Source organism: Lycorma delicatula, chromosome 4 (assembly GCF_047948215.1).
Source record: "Lycorma delicatula isolate Av1 chromosome 4, ASM4794821v1, whole genome shotgun sequence".
Classification (NCBI taxonomy): Eukaryota; Metazoa; Arthropoda; class Insecta; order Hemiptera; family Fulgoridae; genus Lycorma; species Lycorma delicatula.
Window position 1 is genome coordinate 35,402,314 of NC_134458.1, and position 21,381 is coordinate 35,423,694.

Here is a 21,381-nt window from a genome sequence, read left to right on the forward strand (position 1 = left end):
AATCATTCTGTATATGTAATGTATATCATTCTGTAATGCATATGATTGTTATTATGAAATACTATCATATAAATCAGCTTTATATGACAAATAAAGAATTTATTTATTGCAATAATTGTGGTAGTCTGTGATGTATAATAAGATATATAAGATAATCATTTATAGAAAATAAAAGCAAATTACTATCTATTTATAAGACTTCTTCTCTGTCTAAACAAAACCACTCCAGTGTTCTTGTTTGGGTAAATACTTTGCCTTGTTGGGTTATGCATATATGTAATTTTTCATTAATTTAATTAACTTTCAATAAAACAAAAAATATTTTTAATGTTTATGATGCTTCTTTTTTTTAAAGTTTTGTACAATGGAAGGATTTATAACAGCCATGGTTGATGAATACCCACAGCTACTTAGAAGAAGGAAAGAACTTTTCATTGGAATTGTTTGCATTCTCTCATATCTAGTCGGGTTTTCTTGTATATCACAGGTAAATATATCACCTTTATGTAAAAATGTAATTTATAAAATATAATAAAATAACAACTAGTTTATTATATATGTTTGTATATATATATATATTTTTTTTTCTTTTCCTTGATGATATCACCACATAAGCTTGAAAGCCTGTGTGTGGGATATGGAAATGGAATTTTGTAGTGCATGCCTGATTGAGATTTGAACCCGGAACATCCAGATGAAAGGCTGAGATGCTACCACTGTGCCACAGAGATTGACTGCAACATGTTTTTTTGTCTTTAGCATTTTGCACTACTACTGTTCTTGGGTATGTCTCAATAGAAGCAGTATGTTAAAGAATTAACAATAATTATCTTTTATAATGACAATTTTACATTTCTTGTACACCAAAGATTATTTTACCTACTAATATGCATTATAAATGTTTACATTTTATGTAATTTATTTATGCATTCTCATTATAATTTATTATTTTATAGTATAGACTACAAATTAAAACATTACTTCTTTAAAAAAATGCATTTTTAAGCTGTCAACTGACACACATGAAAATGATTAATCTCTTATTTAACACAGTTTAGAGCTACTAGCATTCATTCTACTATTTAATAATTATAAAAATAAAAATATAAAGTAGATCTCTTTAACTATTGCATAATGGATGAGCAGATAAATTAATTAGTTAATAAAAATTAGTGAAATGATAATATAAAACCACAAAAAGTTTTAAGAACAAAATTTTTACACGACTGCCCTAAAAGGAGTGTAATTTATTTACGGTGTATGCATGTATGTATGTATGTATGTATGTATGTATGTATGTATATTTGTTTGTTTGTTTGTGTGTGTGTGTGTGTGTGTGTGTGTGTGTGTGTGTGTGTGTGTGTGTGTGTGTGTGTGTGTGTTTGTTTGTTTATTTGTTTGTTTGTCTGTTTGCTTGTTTGTTTGTTCCATCGTAGCAGCTCAACGGCCGAACCGATTTAGATATATGACCCCGCGGCGGAATCCTTACGTTACCGGGAGTGTCATATATATATATATATATATATATGTATTAGTGGAGATTTCCCGGTTGAAGCACAAACTTTAATGAATTAAATTACTGAACTATGAGCGTCCATCACTGTGTTAGCTGGGTTTGAAGTGAATGATTAAAATCAATCGAATGAATAAAATTACAAAAATAATAGAATAAAATCAATGTTAATAAAATAAAATAATATTAAATAAATTTCAAAAAATTCGGTTTAATAATAATGAGCTTCATTATTATTAATGAACTGCGTGTGCGGCTAGAGCGGTGAGGTGATGCGAACACCTCGTGTGACCATCAACTGGTAACAAACGGGTGCCTGAGACGCTGTTTTAGGAGGTGCAATGGGGTGCTCTTATTATATCTCTTTAACCAATCGTCTGATTTTCAAAATTCAAACTGGGTATTTGTTAGTAAATTGAAGGCTTACTTTTGCTTGTATCAGTTACATTTTCGATCTAACAGATCACGGTTGATTGGAAATTTTGTTATAATGGTAACCAATCTTCTGATTTTCAAAATTCAAACTATTTACTAGTATAATACAAAATCGCGATGGAACCAAACCAGAACAAAAATTAACTGATATATTCAGAAAAATCGAGTGACCTGCGCTACGCCGAGACTAGCTTGAACCCGGCCAGCTCCCACAAATGGTCTTTGTAGAGCGATGATAGTACGATTAGAGATAATGCTGTCGGCATCGGATTGAGGATCGAGCGAAATATTGTCAAATTTTATGCTTTAGGACAGGACAAAGTGGAAGGCGTAGAAGGCGTATGCTGTCCCTAATATTGTGCTGGACTGTGACGGTGCATGAACTACAAAGGACTACCCTAGATAGAGCTTTCGTAGATCTGAGCACTCACATCTTTGCCAAGGGCCAGGCCTACGTAGTACTGAATCGCGTGAGACAATTTGAGAGTTTAGGCATTAGTTGATTGGATCCCAGAAAATTGCTGTATGATCCGCACGATAAAAAGTCTCTATAGGAACTCAATCGCTTAAGAAATCTGTAAGTTTAGATTGGTAAACGCCAATTAAATAAGTTAAATGAAATGTTTACAGTTTCCTCATTTGGCACAGTACGTTATTTTCCTTCATTTGACAAAATTAACCTTCATATAAAGAATAGCAGGATAATATACAAAACAGATATGCATTTAATAATAATTACTACGGGTTTTTGTAATTATATAAAAATGAACCTTCATGTAATATAAGTTTACAGAAAAAAAATTCCTGTTACTGTAATTAATTAATCTTTAATAGATTGAGAGTAAAAAACAAAATACTGCAATAACAATTAAAGTCACTGTTACTGGATTATATAATTTTTTAAATTATTCTTTATATTTTTGTATAAATAAATGAATTTCCATCATATTTAATGTTGTGTTTTATTACAATATTATGTGTAAGTAGATATAAATGAACGGTTCTGGCTCAAAATGAATATTGATTAAAGAATCATAAAATTTCAATTAAATAATGATTTAATTTTTTTTTCATTTTCTTTTTATGGTTTCAATTTTTTACAAGATAGTGATTCTTTAATGTATCTAAATTAGCTCACTCAAATTCGATTGACCAAAATATTTTATAAAATTAAATATTTCGTAATATTTTACTAGCAATTTTTTACAGGGTTAATGATTCTTTCATGTAAAAAAAAATTAATAATCTTTAGAAATCTAACCAACTACTCTTGTTTTACTACTTTACCAGTTAATGGTGAATAACCAACTCAGTTCATATATTAATAAACAATATGTAGTTGTATTGGGTTTTTAAATTTTCTTCAGTTTCAATTTTAATTTTCAAATTATTAACTCCTGCTTTTACTGATTCATCTTGTCGAGAACAGTCAATAACATATAAAGGATAATTGTTTTTATAGTCGGAAAAAGTGTATGGTGACTCGGTATTTTTATAATACGACTTTTGAAATTTTGTAAAAATTTTAATCATCAACATTTTATTTCCTTTCAAATCTTCATTTGGATATAGAGTTGAGTTTATCATCACTTTGATATTTTTCAGTTTTCAAGAATCAAATTTTGACATGTCTTTAACACATTATCTTTTCTATACAATAACATAAGGTGGTTTGTCTAGCTGTGAAGATGTCTTTGCATACCATTTTATAGAATTTGTTTAGGAACTGTTGGATATTCGTGAATTTCCCAATTTCTAAACTGCATAAGCAACTCTATTATAATATCTCAATTTAATCTATTCCAATTGAAATTCAGGTGTAGCTTTTAAATATGGTACATCCCATGTGATTTCAATTATTTTCAATTTAGATTTATGATTTGAAATTGTAGCGAATATCGCGTTTACATTATTATTATATCGTTTCAACACTAATTCTTATGCATCGTTTATAATGATTTTTTTTCATAATCTTCAGCAAAACTCATCTACATTGGTAAAGGTATACACAGGTCAAAATTACAATCATTGTCTATATAAATTTTATTATTTACATTTTTTATCCAACCAGCTGATGAAATTAGAGAATGTCATTGATAGTACATTTTTCATGATGGTTTTTAACAGCTAAATTTCTAGTATTGGCTCTCTCTTGTCATTATCTCTTGTCCATTTAAAATATATTTAATTTCTTCAAATAAAAATGCACTCGCAAAAATACCAAATCAGATGTAATTGATTTTTATCATTTTCACCTGTAAGTTTTCGACAAATAAACAAAAAACTATCACCTGGAACAGCATATACATCTGGCTGGTTTACAGAAATTTTAATTTCTACACCAGTATAAAATTTATTTACAAATGCATAATGTTTGTGGTACTGTTTATACGTCAAAGAATTATACTGACGTTTATATTTTTCAACACTTAAATAATTCATTATGCAATCTATATAGGAAAAATTTAATTTTTAATTTCAATACATTATTGCTTTAAAGATTTTAATTTTCCATTTACAATTTCAAGACCTAGAAATTTTAACTTTTTAATGCTTTTTTCAGTGAAGATGTAAGGTTTTTTTAACAACATAATCATACTGATTATCATAGATAAGCGGCATATTGTCTATCTATAAAAAATAAAAATAGTTTATTTGCAATAGTTTATTTACATAGTTTCAACACCAACAACAAGTTGACTTGTTCTCCACGTAAATTTAATAAATTGTCATTTTGAACAGTGAATTGTATCTCTAAATTGTTAATTTCTTTCACATTTACTGGTAAATATATAATATTCAATGGATATTCTTCAATTATATCACCTGAATCTGCAATAAGTGGGAATTCATACAAAATATGCTCTTGATTTCCATTTTTTAAACTACCTGTAATAATATTAGATTTTACACGTATTACATTTACGGGAGCAATGTTTATTGGTTTATCTGATACATGAGTTACATTTAGGTTCAAAAGTCTCGTTCCATATCCCATTAATTTCCAATACTGAAGGGTGGAGCAGAGGAGACGCATGTTTTTCACTACTGAATAACTTCGATTGTTTTAATCATAGAAAAAGGTTTTACGTTAAATAATAATATTTTTATTGCATATTTGAAATCAACATACCATAATTAGGTTCAGAAAATAATGTTACAAGATGATGTCCTTCTTGTCGGATGCAAATTCGGAGCCTCTCCTCAAAGCTCTGTACGACTTTCTCCATTTCATTCGATACAGCTTCAATTTCTTGACGAATAAAAATTTTTAGGTCATCGATTGCGTGTGGCTTGTTCACATACGCTCTTGATTTCAGGTAGCTCCACAAAAAGAGGTCACAAATTGATAAATCGGGAAAGCGTGGGGGCCAAGAAACATCACCAAATCGTGAAATGACATATCCAGGAAACATTTGTCGAACCACTTCAATCGATGCTCTCACCATGTGAGCTGTGGCACCATCCTGTTGGTACCACATTTCTCTCATGTTCATGCGATGCCTTTCCAGTCCTGACGCAGGAAGTTACACTCGATGTAGTGCGCTGATGTCACTGTAACTGCGATTCTCCCCTCTTCAAAAAAGTAAGGATCAACAATCCCTATCTTGGAGACACCTCACCACACTATTACTTTTGAGCTGTGAAGAGGTTTTTTGTGTAATTAACGTGGGTTCTCCGACGCCTAGTACCGACAGTTATGTACATTAACGTAGCCATCCAGATGGAAATGGGCTTCATCATTATTAGGGCGTTTGCATCTTCCGTAAGAATGGGTTTCACTATTCCACAAAATTCTTTGCGTTGCACAAAATCCCTTTCAGTTAACTGCTGGACAATCATTATTTTGTATCAGCGAGATTTTAATTCACCGTGTCAGATTGCTGAAACGAACGATGTGACATACCCAGCGATACAGCCTGTCGCCTAGCGGATCGTTTCGAACTTGCAAGAACTGCCCTTCTCATTCTGTCTACGTTTTCCGGAGTTTGGACTGAACGGGGAAGGGCATGTGGATTTTTTCTTCATCATAGATCCAGTACTTCTAAACGCCTCAACCCATCGGAGTATGGGGGTTTGATCTGAAACTGCACCTCGACGTTTGATGTTAAAATTTCGACGGAAAAGACGTGAACCGTGACCACATAATAATTACTTCTAAAAAAACTGCTCGACACCAAACACACGATTTTCTATGCTCCAACGCTCCATAGCGACTTAAACTCCGTAGTCTGAGCTGTGCGCCAGAGGTCAATACCCCACTCACCGCTGAGTACTAGCGATTTAAAAAACAAACGTTTCAATTTCTTCAATTTCATAACTGGCTGTCGCTATAATTATGTTTTTTTAAAGTTATTACATAATTATTATTTTCAACTTGTTTTACATCATTATCCAAACCAAAACGCAATTTATTGTTTTTGTTTTCTTCTACACTTGGAATACTGTTACCAGCCATCAACCATTATAAGCCGATTTCATATTGTCCTTTTGAAAGATTAATAGTTGAAAAAAATTATTTTTAATTACAGAACTATTACCATCTATTGATAAAACAAGTGGTATTATATCTCTTTTTAATAAAAAAATAATAAACAATATTAATATTTTATTCACTTAAAAACTATAAACATAATCGTCCACAAATTACATCATCTTCAGTTTGATGTCTAGCATTATTTTATGTTACATTGAATTTTTCACCGAAATAATTCATCAATTATACGGGTGGATGTATGTTACCAATGTTTACATTCTTTTTCTGTTTAGCCTCAGGAACCACCGTAAGATATTACTTCAGAGGATGAATGAGGATGACATGTATGAATGTAAATGAAGTGTAGTCTTGTACAGCCTCAGGTTCACTATTCCTGAGACGTGTGGTTAAAACCCAACCACCAAAGAAAACCGTTATTCACGGTCTAGTATTCAAATCCGTATAAAAGTAACTGCCTTTACTAGAATTTTAACTTTAGAACTCTCGACTTCGAAATCAGCTGATTTAAGATGACGAGTTCACCACTAGTCCAACCCGATGGCTTATGTTACCAATGCTATCAAAATAATCTACATTTTAATAATTTTTTTTATAACACATCCAATGTGTACCAGATCCATTTGAACAGTATAAATTAAATGTAACACATTTATTTTTTCCAATTTTCATAGGTAATGTATTCTTCATGAAAACACCTCGAAAATGTGACATTTTTAACTGTTTTTCATATTCAACAACCAATAATCATATAAAGGTCGTTTTGGTATTGAATCTATTAACTTTTTAAACTTTTTTCTTATTAGTATCATCTTTTAGGTAGATTTCATGAGAAAGCTACCTAATGCAATGGGTACCATGATAAAACTTCCGTAAAATTTCGACATATCTTCGCGTTTCACATCCCCTAGATCCCAAAATCAACGTCAGTTCAAAAGTTTATATATATAATTTCATTTTCTTGTGGACACGATATCTGCCGTAATCTTGCGCCAATCACTTTCAAATGGATACATAATATAACGACCCAAAATCTCGGTCGAGTTCGTTAATGGGCAAAATCGGACCATGGGGAGCTTTTTTGAAAAAAACAAAATATCGTTATAACTTTCTTATTAAGTAAAATATCGAAATCGCTTAAAGTTCCTACCATTCTTTGGATAGAGGCCTAAAACGTATCTAAGTAAAATGTTTTGATATCACCCATTTTTTGATATTTTCCCAGGGGGTGGAAAAAATGGGGTTTCGAAGACAAAAAAATTATACCTCCCTTAATAAGCACAGTATCGAATTGGTTTAAAGTGGTCGTTAGTCCTCTAAACATTATCTAAAAGTTTTTTCTGAAACAATTTTTGATATGACCAACCCTTACGGCAAGGGATCACCAAAGTATTGTTGGAATTGTAAGAAGCTGGAGTTTGTCGTATGCTAAACGTGTGAAATTTTTTTAACATGCAACCACTGTGGTATTGAGTAAATTTGAATAATCTCTTAACTTTAAGGTGAAAATATTTTATCCCTTACTTAGCACCGATGAAATCTATCTCCGCCTTCCGGCGAGCCGAAAGGGGGAAAATAATAGAAATAAACCAATAAAATATTCAAATAACATCTTTTAAATCGATTCATGAATTCTAACTTTTATCATAACCTAACCATTTTACATAAGCTTTATTAGCCTTCCTTTTGATTATTTTTTTCAATCAAGCATACATCTTTATGCTTTGTAATTCGTGTTGATAAAAGCGACCCTTTAAAATTTAATTTCTATTATCAAACAATTCATAAATAATGGGTCTAGATTCAGTGTGTATGGTATGTGTTCCGAATATTTCATTGGTCCAATTCGGCAAATAACCTTTAACAAACGCTTTTTTACGTTTGCTTATGCGTACATAATCATAAACTTTAAATTTTACTTTTACAATATTTTATTTCCTATCATATATTTTATTAAAATTTTTCAACACTTGTGCTTCATTGCTTTATTTACACCTTTTGGTTAAAATTTTGTAGCAGTATACATGGTATTATTATTATCATTTACTAAATCTTGTAGCATATCAATTCATTTATAATTACCGTTTTCTGTAAATTTAATCCTTATTTTTGTTTTCAAAGTTCTATTGAAACGTTCAGCTATGGCCACTTTTTATCTGAAAATGTTGAATAATGATTTATGCTGTATTTTTTCATCAACGCTTTAATATATGAATTATAAAATTTTTTCCATGATCCTTTTGTAAATGATTTCTTTTACATTTTTCAAGTATTGGTTCTAAAGCTGATGCAGTTTCTTTACCAGATTTATTCTCTAATAATATAGAGTATGAAAGATTAGAAAAACAATCAATCACGGTTAATAAATGTTTGTATCTGTTATTGAATCTGGAATAAGGAATCATTTTGACTAAATCTGCTTGATAAACATCATGAAGTCTTTAATTTCAGTTTTTCTAGTTGGAAAATTGCGTCTAGCTGGTTTATGTAGTTTTTTCTATATCAGCTTTAATTGATATTATTCTACTATAAGAAAAACTATTTATAAATTAATAAAACTATTTTCATACAAACTACTTAGTTCCTTTTTTAAACTATCAATATTCATCAATGCGTTTAAATGGTTAGATTTCCTTTTTAAATTAAACTCTTCATGAATAAAATTGTAAAATTTTACACTTCTTGGACATTTTAGTTCTTCATAAATGATTTTCTAATTGGGATATATCATTGTTTTTTTTTTGTAAATCTGTTTGAGAAATTTTTATGTTGCTTTCAAATAACATAATATTTATATTTAGAGTTTGGTCACTTTTATCAAAAATTATAAGACAGTTGTCTTTACTTTCATCATTTATATATGGCTCAGAGATAGTTTTAAGTTTCTTTAGTTAAAGTTTAATTCTCCATTTTATAATTTATGTTTTGATAAATAAGAATATTTTTTCTTTTTCAATTTATAATTTTTCAGAAATTTTTTCAAGCTCTTGGAATTTTAATTGTAACTGTTCGTTATTGTTTTTAATTTCACCAAAATCTTTGATAAAATACTCTTATAATGTTGTAACATTTTTGATAAACATATTTTTATATCTAACACACTAAATTCAAAATTAATTCCTTCCTTAAATAAGTACCAGAAATTAGTAAATCTAATGGATTTTTCCCTTTGGATAAATTTTATATGAAAAATGTAGCTGGCCGGAATTCGGGCTAGCTAATTTTTTTGAATAATTTTTTTTTTAGAATGAGCATTTTCAAGCCCTTTTTATAATCTTCTCCCACCATTTTGACATAATTTTGTAGCGATAAAAAATCCTGTATTTATATCGATAATTAGGTTAAAATCACAAAAAATACATAAGAATAGTTATCTTTTAATCTAACCATATTAACATCTTTTATTTGTTCATAACAAACATCAATGAGACTTTTTTTTTATAACCTATAAATTTACAAAATTTCTTAACTATGATAAAATATTAATTTTGTGTTTTCATTTATTTATATTTATATTGAAAAATGTCAAATCATCGAATATTTTTAAATGGGCAAATTGTTATGCTTGCTGTAAAAAAATAAAAGAAATGCAGCTTAATAAAATGCATAAAATTAAAAAAAATAAATTTTTACAATCACATTTGCATAAAATTAATCAAACTAATGATAATCATACGTAAAGGAACTAAAAAATGGATAAAGATGATAGTTTTCACGAAATTAAGTTTGTTTCATATTAAATTCTGCGTTACATTACATTATTAATTTTTATATTTATAATGCAGACATGAACTAATTTCGTAAAAAAATGAAATGTAAAATATTATCTCGTCATTGTGTCATGATTGATCAAAATTTAATGAAATCTAGTTGTGAAGTTTGAACTAAACTAACGTATATTAAAAAAAATCAAAGTAATTAGAAAAAATTGAAAACAGAGATAAGATGGAGGTAATAATTCACCTTCATAATAATTTTTATATACAGGCTTCAATTCTAATGGTATATTACAATGAACCCAAGCCATAGTATTGGTATTATCTATAGCAACTCTTTTATTATCATAATTCAATAATGCCAATTTGTTTGTAACTACAGTATTTATTGTATTTTTATTTGGTCTAAACATTACCATATTCTTATAATTTTCCAAATCGGGCTCGTCAAGACCGGCTTTGTAATCATCAAAAGTAATATTTTTTTGCACTATTTTTTCTTTACACCTTTTACTTTTTCGTAATTTTATCTGTTGTAGTCTTTAAAGTGTACATTTTTGATGCCAATCCTATAAATTCCATTATTGGAATACTATTTACTTCATCTCTAAATTTACCTAACACTTTTATAGTTTTTGTAGAATGATTCAAATTATGTTTTTGGCATAATCTGATGTATCAAAGCGTTGAAGTAAATCATCACATCTCATGTCAACAAAAAAAATCATCTGTTTCAACTTCATAGATAAATCTATCCGTATCCATGCAACACAAATTGAATTTATCTCCATACTTAGGCTTCATAACATTATAATGAAATCGTACATTTAAGTTTTACTGAGACCTAATATTGTTAATCTTACACAAATCGGTTTATTTAAATGTATCGTATCTTTAGCCATTTGAACGCCTACTAATGTCTCTTTGAATATTATTCCATCTATAAAATTAAATTTTGCGATTAGATTTCTTAGTTTAATTTCATCCACCAACAGTTTAAAATTCTTATAATTTCTTACATTTTTCATATTCTTACTTAATACAAAAACAGCTATCAATGATGGCTTTTCTTCTGTTTTCAGTATTTAAATCTACATAAATTTTTGATCATGCTTTCTGTTTAAATGACAGTATACTGTGTACTTGTTTTACAATCAATCCGTTAGCTATGGTTTGTTTTAAAACTACATAATGACACAAATAATTTTTTATTTTCATCTAAGTGGTCAATAATTTTTTACACTTTGAACCAGGTGGTGCTTTATTAATTGGTAAAAATGATAAATCATTGTGAACTTTATGCAAGCGTGTTGGGTAGGTCCCATCAACTTCAAATATGTAACCAATATCAGCTTGATCAGTAGGATTCATTATAAAATCTAAAATTTGATTGAATTGATGTTTATCAATCCATTTGAAGTTATATGGTAAAAGTCGACTCATTGCCCAACCAAATAAATTGTTGGCTTCAATGTAGGTTATATATTTATTGGGGAGCACTGTTATTATAGTTTTCAAGGTATTTGTTGTTTGCTACAGCATAATTTTTAACACAAGTAGATTTACCGCCTCTAATACCGGATTCAATAGATATGTACATGTCAGTATCAATAAACAGTATCAATTCAGTATTAATTTTACACAACATGGCATCAAAGCCAAACCTATTGCAGATATATTATGTGCTGCATCAAGATGGTATTCTCTTTAACATAATGACCTAAAATTCTCAAAAATATCGGCCGACAACAACACGTCACATTTTAGATATATATCACTATATTCCCTTAAAATTTTACATTTAAAATGATCCTAAACTATTTTTACGTGATTATATTTATCGTCGGTAATATGCGAATGAGTTAATTAACTGTAATTTTTTTCTTTTGGTGGTAATTATGTTTCATCCAATTTTAACCACGAGTTTGTATATTCTTATGGATACACACCTCTTTTATGACCAATGATCATTTATCATTCACTGTAGTATGTTATTTGACATGATTAAATGATCCTTTCGGTTAATTGGATGCTAATTTTTCTAAACTTTAAACCATAAATTGAAAATTGTCTAAAAATTTTACACTCATATTATCTGATATCTTTTTTGTAAACATTGTATATTTTTCGGTAGTTTAGGCATAATGTTTATATTTAACTGATCATAATCTAGTTATAGATTTTTTATAAATTATAAAATTTGAATCATAACCAGTCAAATTGTGAATAAATATAAGTATAATATTTTGTACTTTTCTACGTAAATTGCATTTATCACATATGCTGCTATATAACGACTTGTAAAATGACAATGATCTCTAACGTTTTTACATTTTTTTGAAAGATGTTTGACACATTTCACATCGTTTAGTATTATTGAATTTTCTTTGTTTATAATTTCAGAGTTGTCATGTCAACATGTATAATTTCTTTCTGAAACTTTATTATATCATAAACTGATTCATGACAAACGAAATATAGACAATAACTCATTGGTTCTTGTATGTGTGCTGTATAACTATAAGATTTTGTATATTTAGGATGATATGGTGTGGGATTTAATACATATTAAAAATCTAAATATGCAACAACAGGTACAGGAAATTGGTTTTCATGTTTTTTTTTAAATTTCAATTTATTCTCACATGCTTTTGGTATTTTTGTATGTGCTGGTTCATTGTAAATACAGCGTTTCAAATACGCTTTCATTCTATCCTCACTTGTCTATTTTTATAATAGAATGTAAAACAACGTTTGCATACATCTACTGCAGATTAATTTTTCGTCAATTGAGACCTAATCGTGAAACTTCTCTCATATAACAATAGTATGAAATATCGGGACTTATCGGTTATACGGGACTCCTACTGAAATGCAATTGCGTTTTGTGTTTTACTTTTTCTAGTAAATTTGCATCATTTATCTGTTAGTTTCTTATTTATGATATGAATTTAGAAGTGTAAGATAATAATTATATATAACCTTTGTTCGCAACTTGAGACGATAAAAATTTCCTAATGACGATATCAATACACATTTATTTCTAGATTAATTGATTTAATTTATCGTTTTATAGTGTGCTGTGCATTCGATTTATCTTTACATGTAGTGCTGTATAAAAATATAAAATAAAAATTTGGGAATTACCGAATTCTGAACAGTAAGCAGTGAAATTTTTCCAAGCACAAGGCCTATTACCGGAAGTAAAATTTGCAAAAACCAACACAAGTGTAACATGTATTTTGAACCATGCGCATACTGGAGATGCATAACTAAAAATTGTTGTAAAAAGATATCCGTACGTACGAGTCGGAACATGATTCGAGGGTAGTCGCCTTCCGTTCCTAACATTACGTTTCTTGTATCGTTGGACGGAACAGATGGCCAGTTTGAAATGGTGCCAACGACATCTCGATATGAGTTACGAATCTACTGTTGATTGCACCAGTATTACTGCACCAGAAACTACTGTTGACTGCACAATACATGCACCATGTATTGTCGAGAAATATGTATATTAGCCATGGATCGAATTTCATGTAAAAAAAATTGGCTGTCATGGTAAAATAGTAGAGGTAGACGAGACAGTATTCACTAAATGTAAGAACAATGTTGGCCGTGTGCTTCCCCATCAATGGGTATTCGGGGGAGTATGTAGAGAAACGAAGGAAGCATTCATAGTTCCAGTGCAGAATGGAGACACTGAAACGCTGATTAAGGCGATCAAAGACTACTTTAAGCCTGGGTTTACAATTTATTCGGATTGCTAGCGAGCTTACAACACGGAATAGTTTGCTGGAGTAGGTTTCGATCACCAAACCGTCAATCATACATACAACTTTGTAAATCCTACGGACGGAACTCACACACAAAATATCGAGCGGTTATGGAGATCAGTAAAGTGGCGAAATAAGAAACAGGGGTACGGCAAAACACCATTTGGAGACGTATCTAGCGGAGTTTTTATGGAGGCAGCATACTGATGTAACTGGCGCTGATACTTTTGAGGCATTCTTACTCTAAATTCATGTCTACTGGCCATCTAAATAGGTAAAATAAATATAATTTGTATATTTAACGTTAATTAGACAAGGTTAGCGAACGAAGCGAGTGTAGGTTATGTTTGGTTAGTTTATGTTGATATACGTGCGCGATTCGTCATTACAAGGAATCAACATAATCTAATCATACATAACCAACGCTTGCTGATCTCGTCTGATTAACGTTAAAAATAAAAATGATATACAATAAGTTATACATATATATATATGTTTTATAATGTCGAGTTGCGTACAAAGGTATAATTATTATCTTATTCTTCTGAATTCATATCATAAATAATTAATCTTTAGATATAACAAATCAAAGTAGTCTGATTTTTCAATTTCGCAGACTTTTGTAGGTCTAACTTCATCATATGTTAGTGTATATACATTTATAGAAACATTGTTAGCAGCTTCAATTTTTTTAATATCTTTTATCTCGACTGGAAAAGTTTGGATGTTAAAGTCATACTATCCTGTAAATCAACAGTATATTGTTTATCTAATCGTTGTGGATTATGACAGGTTACATGTTTCGAATTGACATTTTAAACCAGTATGTCTTCACTTTGTACATTAATTACAGCCTTTCTTGGTTCTGTTTCATCAAGTAAATCTATATATGAAGAACTGCGTAATGGTTTAAATTTATTTATAAGTAACAATAAACCATCTATACTGACTAAACATTAACCTCTACCTTTACCTTGAAATTCACATTCTTCAACTAATAGTTTTTCAAATGCTTGACCTATAGCTTTTTCTAAATCATTACAATTATATATGGGGATATTTTTAGTTTTAAAAGCCAAGTTTTGACTATTGATTTGGTCATTTTGACTTTTTTCATATGTACATTCCAACAATAGATTGAATTTCTAATGGCATATTTTGCTATATGTAATTTTTAAATATTTAAAATGCAGTTTTTTATATTGTTTAAAAATAGATAAATATCTTTATTTATTTCATCCATGTTTTTATAGTAATATGTAATTAAATTATTTTTAAAGACATTTTCCAAAACTGTAAATGAATTCGAGTCACAGAGAGCTAATGTGGCTCGTTTTTTTTCTGTTTTCATAATCATTTTCTAAACATACACGTTTACCGTTCATCGCAGCTATAAAATAAAAATTGGATGGTCATATGAATAATGAACAGAATAAAGTATACGATCACGTGATTGGTGGATGACGATCATATGATTGATGCATGGTGATCACGTGTTGGGGGCATAATGATCACACGATTAAAAAATACATTAAACAATCATTAACTCTGAAAATATTGCGAAAATTTGTAATTTAGCTTGTAAAAGGCTGCGTAATTTGTAAATTGTTATTTAATCGAAATTTTATGATTTTTTAATCGAAATTTAATCGCATTAACCCGAAAATATTGCTTGCAAAAGATTTAGCTTGTACGAAACTGCATAGTATGTCATTTTGCCTGTAAAAGGTAAGCAAAGGCAATAAAAGAAAATAAAAAAAAATTGAATCAGTTTTAATCGAAATTTTATGATTATTTAATAGATATTCATTTTGGGCCAGAACCGTTCATTTATATCTACTTATATAAGTTAAGTAGAAATATTGATATAACAGCACAATGGTTAATAATTATTTTTGAAATTATTCGTAGTATTATTCATCTTGAAATAATTTTTATATGGTAAGAAAATTTTTTTAATTTCTTCGATAACTAGTTTTATAAAAAACTTACGAAAAAGATCTGTTGAAACCTTCATGTGTAGTTATTATAACACAGAAAAATCGGTATCTTCTTTAATGGTGCGGTTTATTTATATATGAATTATTAATATTATGTTCAAATAAAATGTTGTATGTGTGTAAATCAGATAGAAGAGAAATAACAAATCAACAGAAAGTTAAAATTTAGAATATATTATTAAATTAATAAAAATGTACTGTAACTAAAGTAGATATTAATATTTGTAGACTATTAATATTTATTATGTATATTAAATCGTAGGATTTAATTTAAATACATTCATGAATACGCGATACTGAAACAGAGAAAATTTCTTTAATTTATTCTGTTTGATTAAAATAGAAATGCAAAACATATTTTGTTTTATCCTATAATTCTTGAAAAATATAAGTTAGGAACTTGGGACCTCGATCAAAATCTGATGTGTTCTTGAATGTGATATCAATGAATAATCGAAGATTTAAAAACTTAAACAAATGTTCATTATAATTTAAAATTGAAAATAAGTGACAAGATCTTTTATAGAGCATTATCACATTAATGTTAGTAATGCTGTTGTTAGGCAATCAAGTAGGGATGTTGTACTTACATTTATAATGCCACTTTAAACTTTTGAAATGGGAGTGAATGCGGTGGTAGATGATCATAGCTATCATTTCTACTTTAAAGTTATAAAAATAAAATAAAAGGGAAGAAACAGTAAGCTTTGTTATGTTCAATGTGTTTTATTATAGACAGAATGCAATTATTAAAAATATAATATAATATTAAGATTGATGAAACCTTAATTTAAAATAAACTCCAATTTCTGTTATGATTTGTAATAGTATATAATGCAATTTATATTCCTTGTTTTAGGGAGGAATGTATGTATTCCAAATCCTTGATTCATATGCTGTCAGTGGGTTCTGCTTATTGTTTCTGATATTCTTTGAATGTATTGCAATATCATGGGCATTTGGTGTGAATAGATTTTATGATGGAATTAAAGAAATGATAGGATATTATCCATGGATTGGTTGGAAATTCTGCTGGACATTTACAACGCCAGTCATTTGCATTGTAAGTAAACAAATAGTTTTTTTTTTTTAAGTTATTAATACAGTTCTTTGCCTTTATGTTCTGAAAATATAAGTGAAGTTTTGTGGTATGGTGAAAATATGAATTCTGAGGTAAGAACAAATTTGCAACCTTTAATTAATAACATTTTTTTCCAGTAAATAATATTTTTATTTCTATAAATTAATTTTTTTAGAAATACTATTTCTCTTAAAGAGGGTAATATTTTTGCATAGCATAAAACTTTATTATATTCAGTTAGGTATTTAAGACTTAGAATGACACTAAGTAGAATTATTACACTCATTTTGAAGTTAGTGATACAAGTTAGACAGAACAGCATTATCCAGAAATTCTATAGAACCTTGGTTAACCAAAACAATTTCAGTTACTTCCCATCTGGATACACAGAACTTTGTAAAAGTATATTTTTCTGCAAATTAATGTGAGCAAGAGATAATTTTTAGTTAGTTATGTTGTATCACTTATTCCAGATGTAGTACAGCTGTTTCCTTCCATTTCAAGTATTGTCTGAAAATATCTTGTTTGCTTTGAGAGGTTATGTGTATTGTTTACTTATTTTATTTTGATTTCTTCTAGTGTAAGTGATCTTCTTGTGATTTCATTAATAAATTTAGAAAAGTAGCAGTATGGATTTAACTCCTAAGAAAAGAAGCAAGATAATAACACTCAATGAACATACTTGTATGATTCAAAGACAGATAGCAGCAGAGTGTAAGGTGTAGTTAATAAGATAATTAGACAAAATCTTGAGATGGGTACAATTCTACTCCAATGAAAAGGTCACTGTGAAAGAAAATGTAAAACCACCTTAAAAGATAATGCTATTTTACATAGAATAAGTAAAATTAATTCTCAGAAAAATAGTTTTGAGTCACAAAAACTTGGAATCAGCTGGTGTGAAAATACATGATTCTGCTGTATGCAGAAGACTTCTGGAAAGTGGTTGCAAGACTTGAAGACCTATAAGAAAACAACTTCTTATGGATGCCATGAAGAAGAAAAGTCTTCTTTGGGTTAAAAAATACAAAAACTGGAGGGCTGAGACTTGGAGAAAAGTCTTTCTCTGACAAGAGTCATTTTCGGGGTGTAAGCATGTGACATGTGCGAAGAAGTGATGATGAGCGGGTTTCACCAAAACACATCAAACAAGTTGTAAAGCATCCTTTAAAGATGTATTGGGGATGCTTCAGCTACTTTGGACCTAAAATGTTAGTACCCATATCTGGGATGGTGAACAGTGAAAAGTACATCCCATTATTGGAAAGTAGGACTCTACTAGAACTTCAAAAACTTGCAGATTTTCTTGGAGTTGAAAATGCTGTTTTTCAACAAGATTTGGCCCCTGCCTCTCATCAAAGAAAGTTAAGCTTTTTATGTCTCAAAAAGGGATTCAGTGTTTAGACCAGCCTGGAAATTCACCAGACCTGAACCCAATTGAAAATTTGTGGGCAATTGTGAAGAAAGAACTGAGAAAAATGGACTGCATTACCAAAGAGAAGATGATTTGTGCTCTGATAAAGGTGTGGTTTCACAATCATGAAATTAAAGAAATATGAAAAAAAACGTATAGATTCAATGCCCAAAAGAATTAAAATGGTCATTAAAGAGCAAGGAGGACATTAAATAGTAAAAAATACTGTACATTCTTTATATGTAATAAATTTTATTATTTTTGAAAATAAACATTTTTCACATTAATTTCCACAAGACTGTAACTACATTTCAAAAAGTAATTATATATTGGTTATAAAACACACACACACACACACACAAAACAGTAATATGGAATATTGCACTATTATTTCTTGTTATTTAATATTATTCTAAATTAAAAATTCAAATGTTCCATACTGATGTTAATCTTATCTGAAATAACTGTGGTCTTACTTAAGTAGGTATATAATTGATATAGAACTACATTTCAGATCACTATCCAACATACATCAATACTAGTTGCTATATTTACAACATTTCATGAATTATAAAATTGCATTTATTATTAAATAATAATTTCAGGGTGTATTTTTCTTCAATCTTCTACAATGGACACCGATAAAATACTTGGATTATGAATATCCGTGGTGGAGTCATGTGCTTGGTTGGTTAACGGCTTTGTCTTCCATGCTCTGTATACCAGGATATATGGTATATCTTTGGTGTAAAACACCAGGAGACTTCAATACGGTAAATTTTGATTTTTAAATATTTTGATACTTATTCAATAATTTTTTGATACCTAACTTTTTACTAAAAAGCAATATTTTACTTTGTTGCATGCTCAAATGGGTGGTCCAGCAATAATTTTTTACTAGTTATTCTAAAAAAGGCAGAGACTGGATAAACAAAACTGCCCACGGAATAGGTAGTTGGAGTGTTGAGGAACACTGAAATATCATGAACAGTAACCAACCAAATAATAGCTATTTTTTTTATTATGGGATCTTAATTGACACCAAACTAAAAAAGCAGGATTTTATATATCCTATGTATATCTGGACACTACCACAAGGTATAATTTACATTCTGTTTAATTATGGAGCAGTATGCATTTCTAATTTTTATATATGCCAAATAATTTTCTTTGTAGCTTCAATATACCTTTATTGATCTCAGTGTGAGTGATAATTTGATCTTAAACTCCCTCTATAGTTGTCAGTGATCCATTTGAATTGGATATAATTATTAGCATTTTGTCTCAAAGATTGTCACTTTATAACTTCTATTCATACATATCCATAACACCATACATATCCATATTATAACACATGTTTACAACATTAAACATTAAATTCTTGTGAAGTGGTTTGTATATATATTTAGTATGTAATAGTTTGAAAGTAATAAAAGTCTAATGTAGCCTTATTAGTATTTTGATCAATACTATGTTAAATTTTTATGTAGATCTCTATATATATCTTCAAATATTAGATAAATATAAAAAAAAATTAATAAAACAAACTTGATTATTTACTTACTCATATGACTGATAATTTACAAAGATTTTTCTAACTATTTTTTTAATGTTTTCACAATGCAAAGCTTTTAGTGTGAATGACACCCTTGATAAATTATTTTTATCAAGTGTATTTTAGGGAAAAACTGAGAATTAAAACAAATTTGAGTTTATATAGAACAATTGAGGCCATTTCTCAGATAAAAATATGATTAAATAGAACTTGTTGAAGAAATGTTTTAAATTGAAAGAAATACTACAAGATCCAGAAACCCAGTACTAAATATGAGACCAAATAAAGTTTGAGTTTGTCAAAATAAACCTGCTGAAGTCTCTTGGCTATAGCACACTTCACTAAAAATACAAAAAATCAAAATCTAGTCAGTTGATTGTTAGATCTGTATTGTGATATTCCAGAAATTTCTGAATATCTAAGCATTGGTGTTGAATTAGAGCCCATATGTAGTATTGTTCTATTTCATATAGTGAGTGTGACTAACACTTAACACTCTTGGATTAACAAGCCAGGATCTACTATTAATTAGAGTACAACAATAGAATGGTAGCTAGAAACAGGGTACAGGAGCGAATATTAAAATATTATTGGTGACTTGGTCTCACACTGTTAACATACCACAAGAAAGATGTTGACAATTGGTACCATTGTCACCCTTATGGATATCTAAACAGTTCTCAATCTATCATCTAATTCAGTGTTATGCTAATGGAATTTTCCATTAGCATAACACTGAACTAAACAGTTTTAACTATTTAATGTAATGTAGTTAATATTTAGTTACAGTAACATTAACATAATATTCTAGCATCATTAGTATAGATAATAGTCTGTGTAATCCCAGTGTAACAGAATGTTCAAAGCATTATGTGGTGATTAATAAATTTAACAGGAGTCAGTATGATAACACCAGACGAACAAGTAAAAACAGCACTAACTATACCTACTTTATTGAAATTCAGTCTAAATTTATCCTGGTTCTATTAAAGAAAGAGATATTTAAAGGAATGAAATAAATCTGAAGAAAGTATACAGATATATTTGTAAAAGAATGCTTAAAAAAAATGAAGGTCAGTAAAATCCTACACAACTTTCATTAACTGGGAAAGGAGGTCAATAAAAGAAAAAGAAAAAGAAACAAGGTGATTTCAAAATTGTATGTTAACTGTGAAATTTCAAATTAGAATTAATATTTGTCATATTTAAATCTGGAGATACATTTTTTGTATTATACTTGTTGCAGATAAACACAGTTACCACATTCCACATATTAAGAAGTCTTTTATTCATTAGTATGTTATTATTGTATAAATATAATAATTACTATTATTTTAAATTTATTTAATTAAATTTACTTTAAATAATAAATGTAAACATTAACGTTTTTTTTTAT

At 29.0% G+C, this 21,381-nt stretch overlaps 2 protein-coding genes across 2 annotated transcripts in view; both read left to right on the forward strand.

The window, feature by feature from the left end:
- The window catches only part of Gat (sodium- and chloride-dependent GABA transporter), a 99,770-nt gene that overhangs the window by 77,557 nt on the left and 832 nt on the right, over positions 1 to 21,381 (forward strand). The window contains exons 10-12 of the mRNA XM_075362729.1: positions 356 to 487; positions 16,795 to 16,998; positions 19,036 to 19,203. Coding sequence (XP_075218844.1) covers positions 356 to 487; positions 16,795 to 16,998; positions 19,036 to 19,203 — 504 coding nt within the window. The remainder of the gene's footprint in view (positions 1 to 355; positions 488 to 16,794; positions 16,999 to 19,035; positions 19,204 to 21,381) is intronic.
- Positions 1 to 21,381, forward strand: part of Asator (tau-tubulin kinase asator) — a 492,107-nt gene that overhangs the window by 64 nt on the left and 470,662 nt on the right. The window lies entirely within an intron of this gene.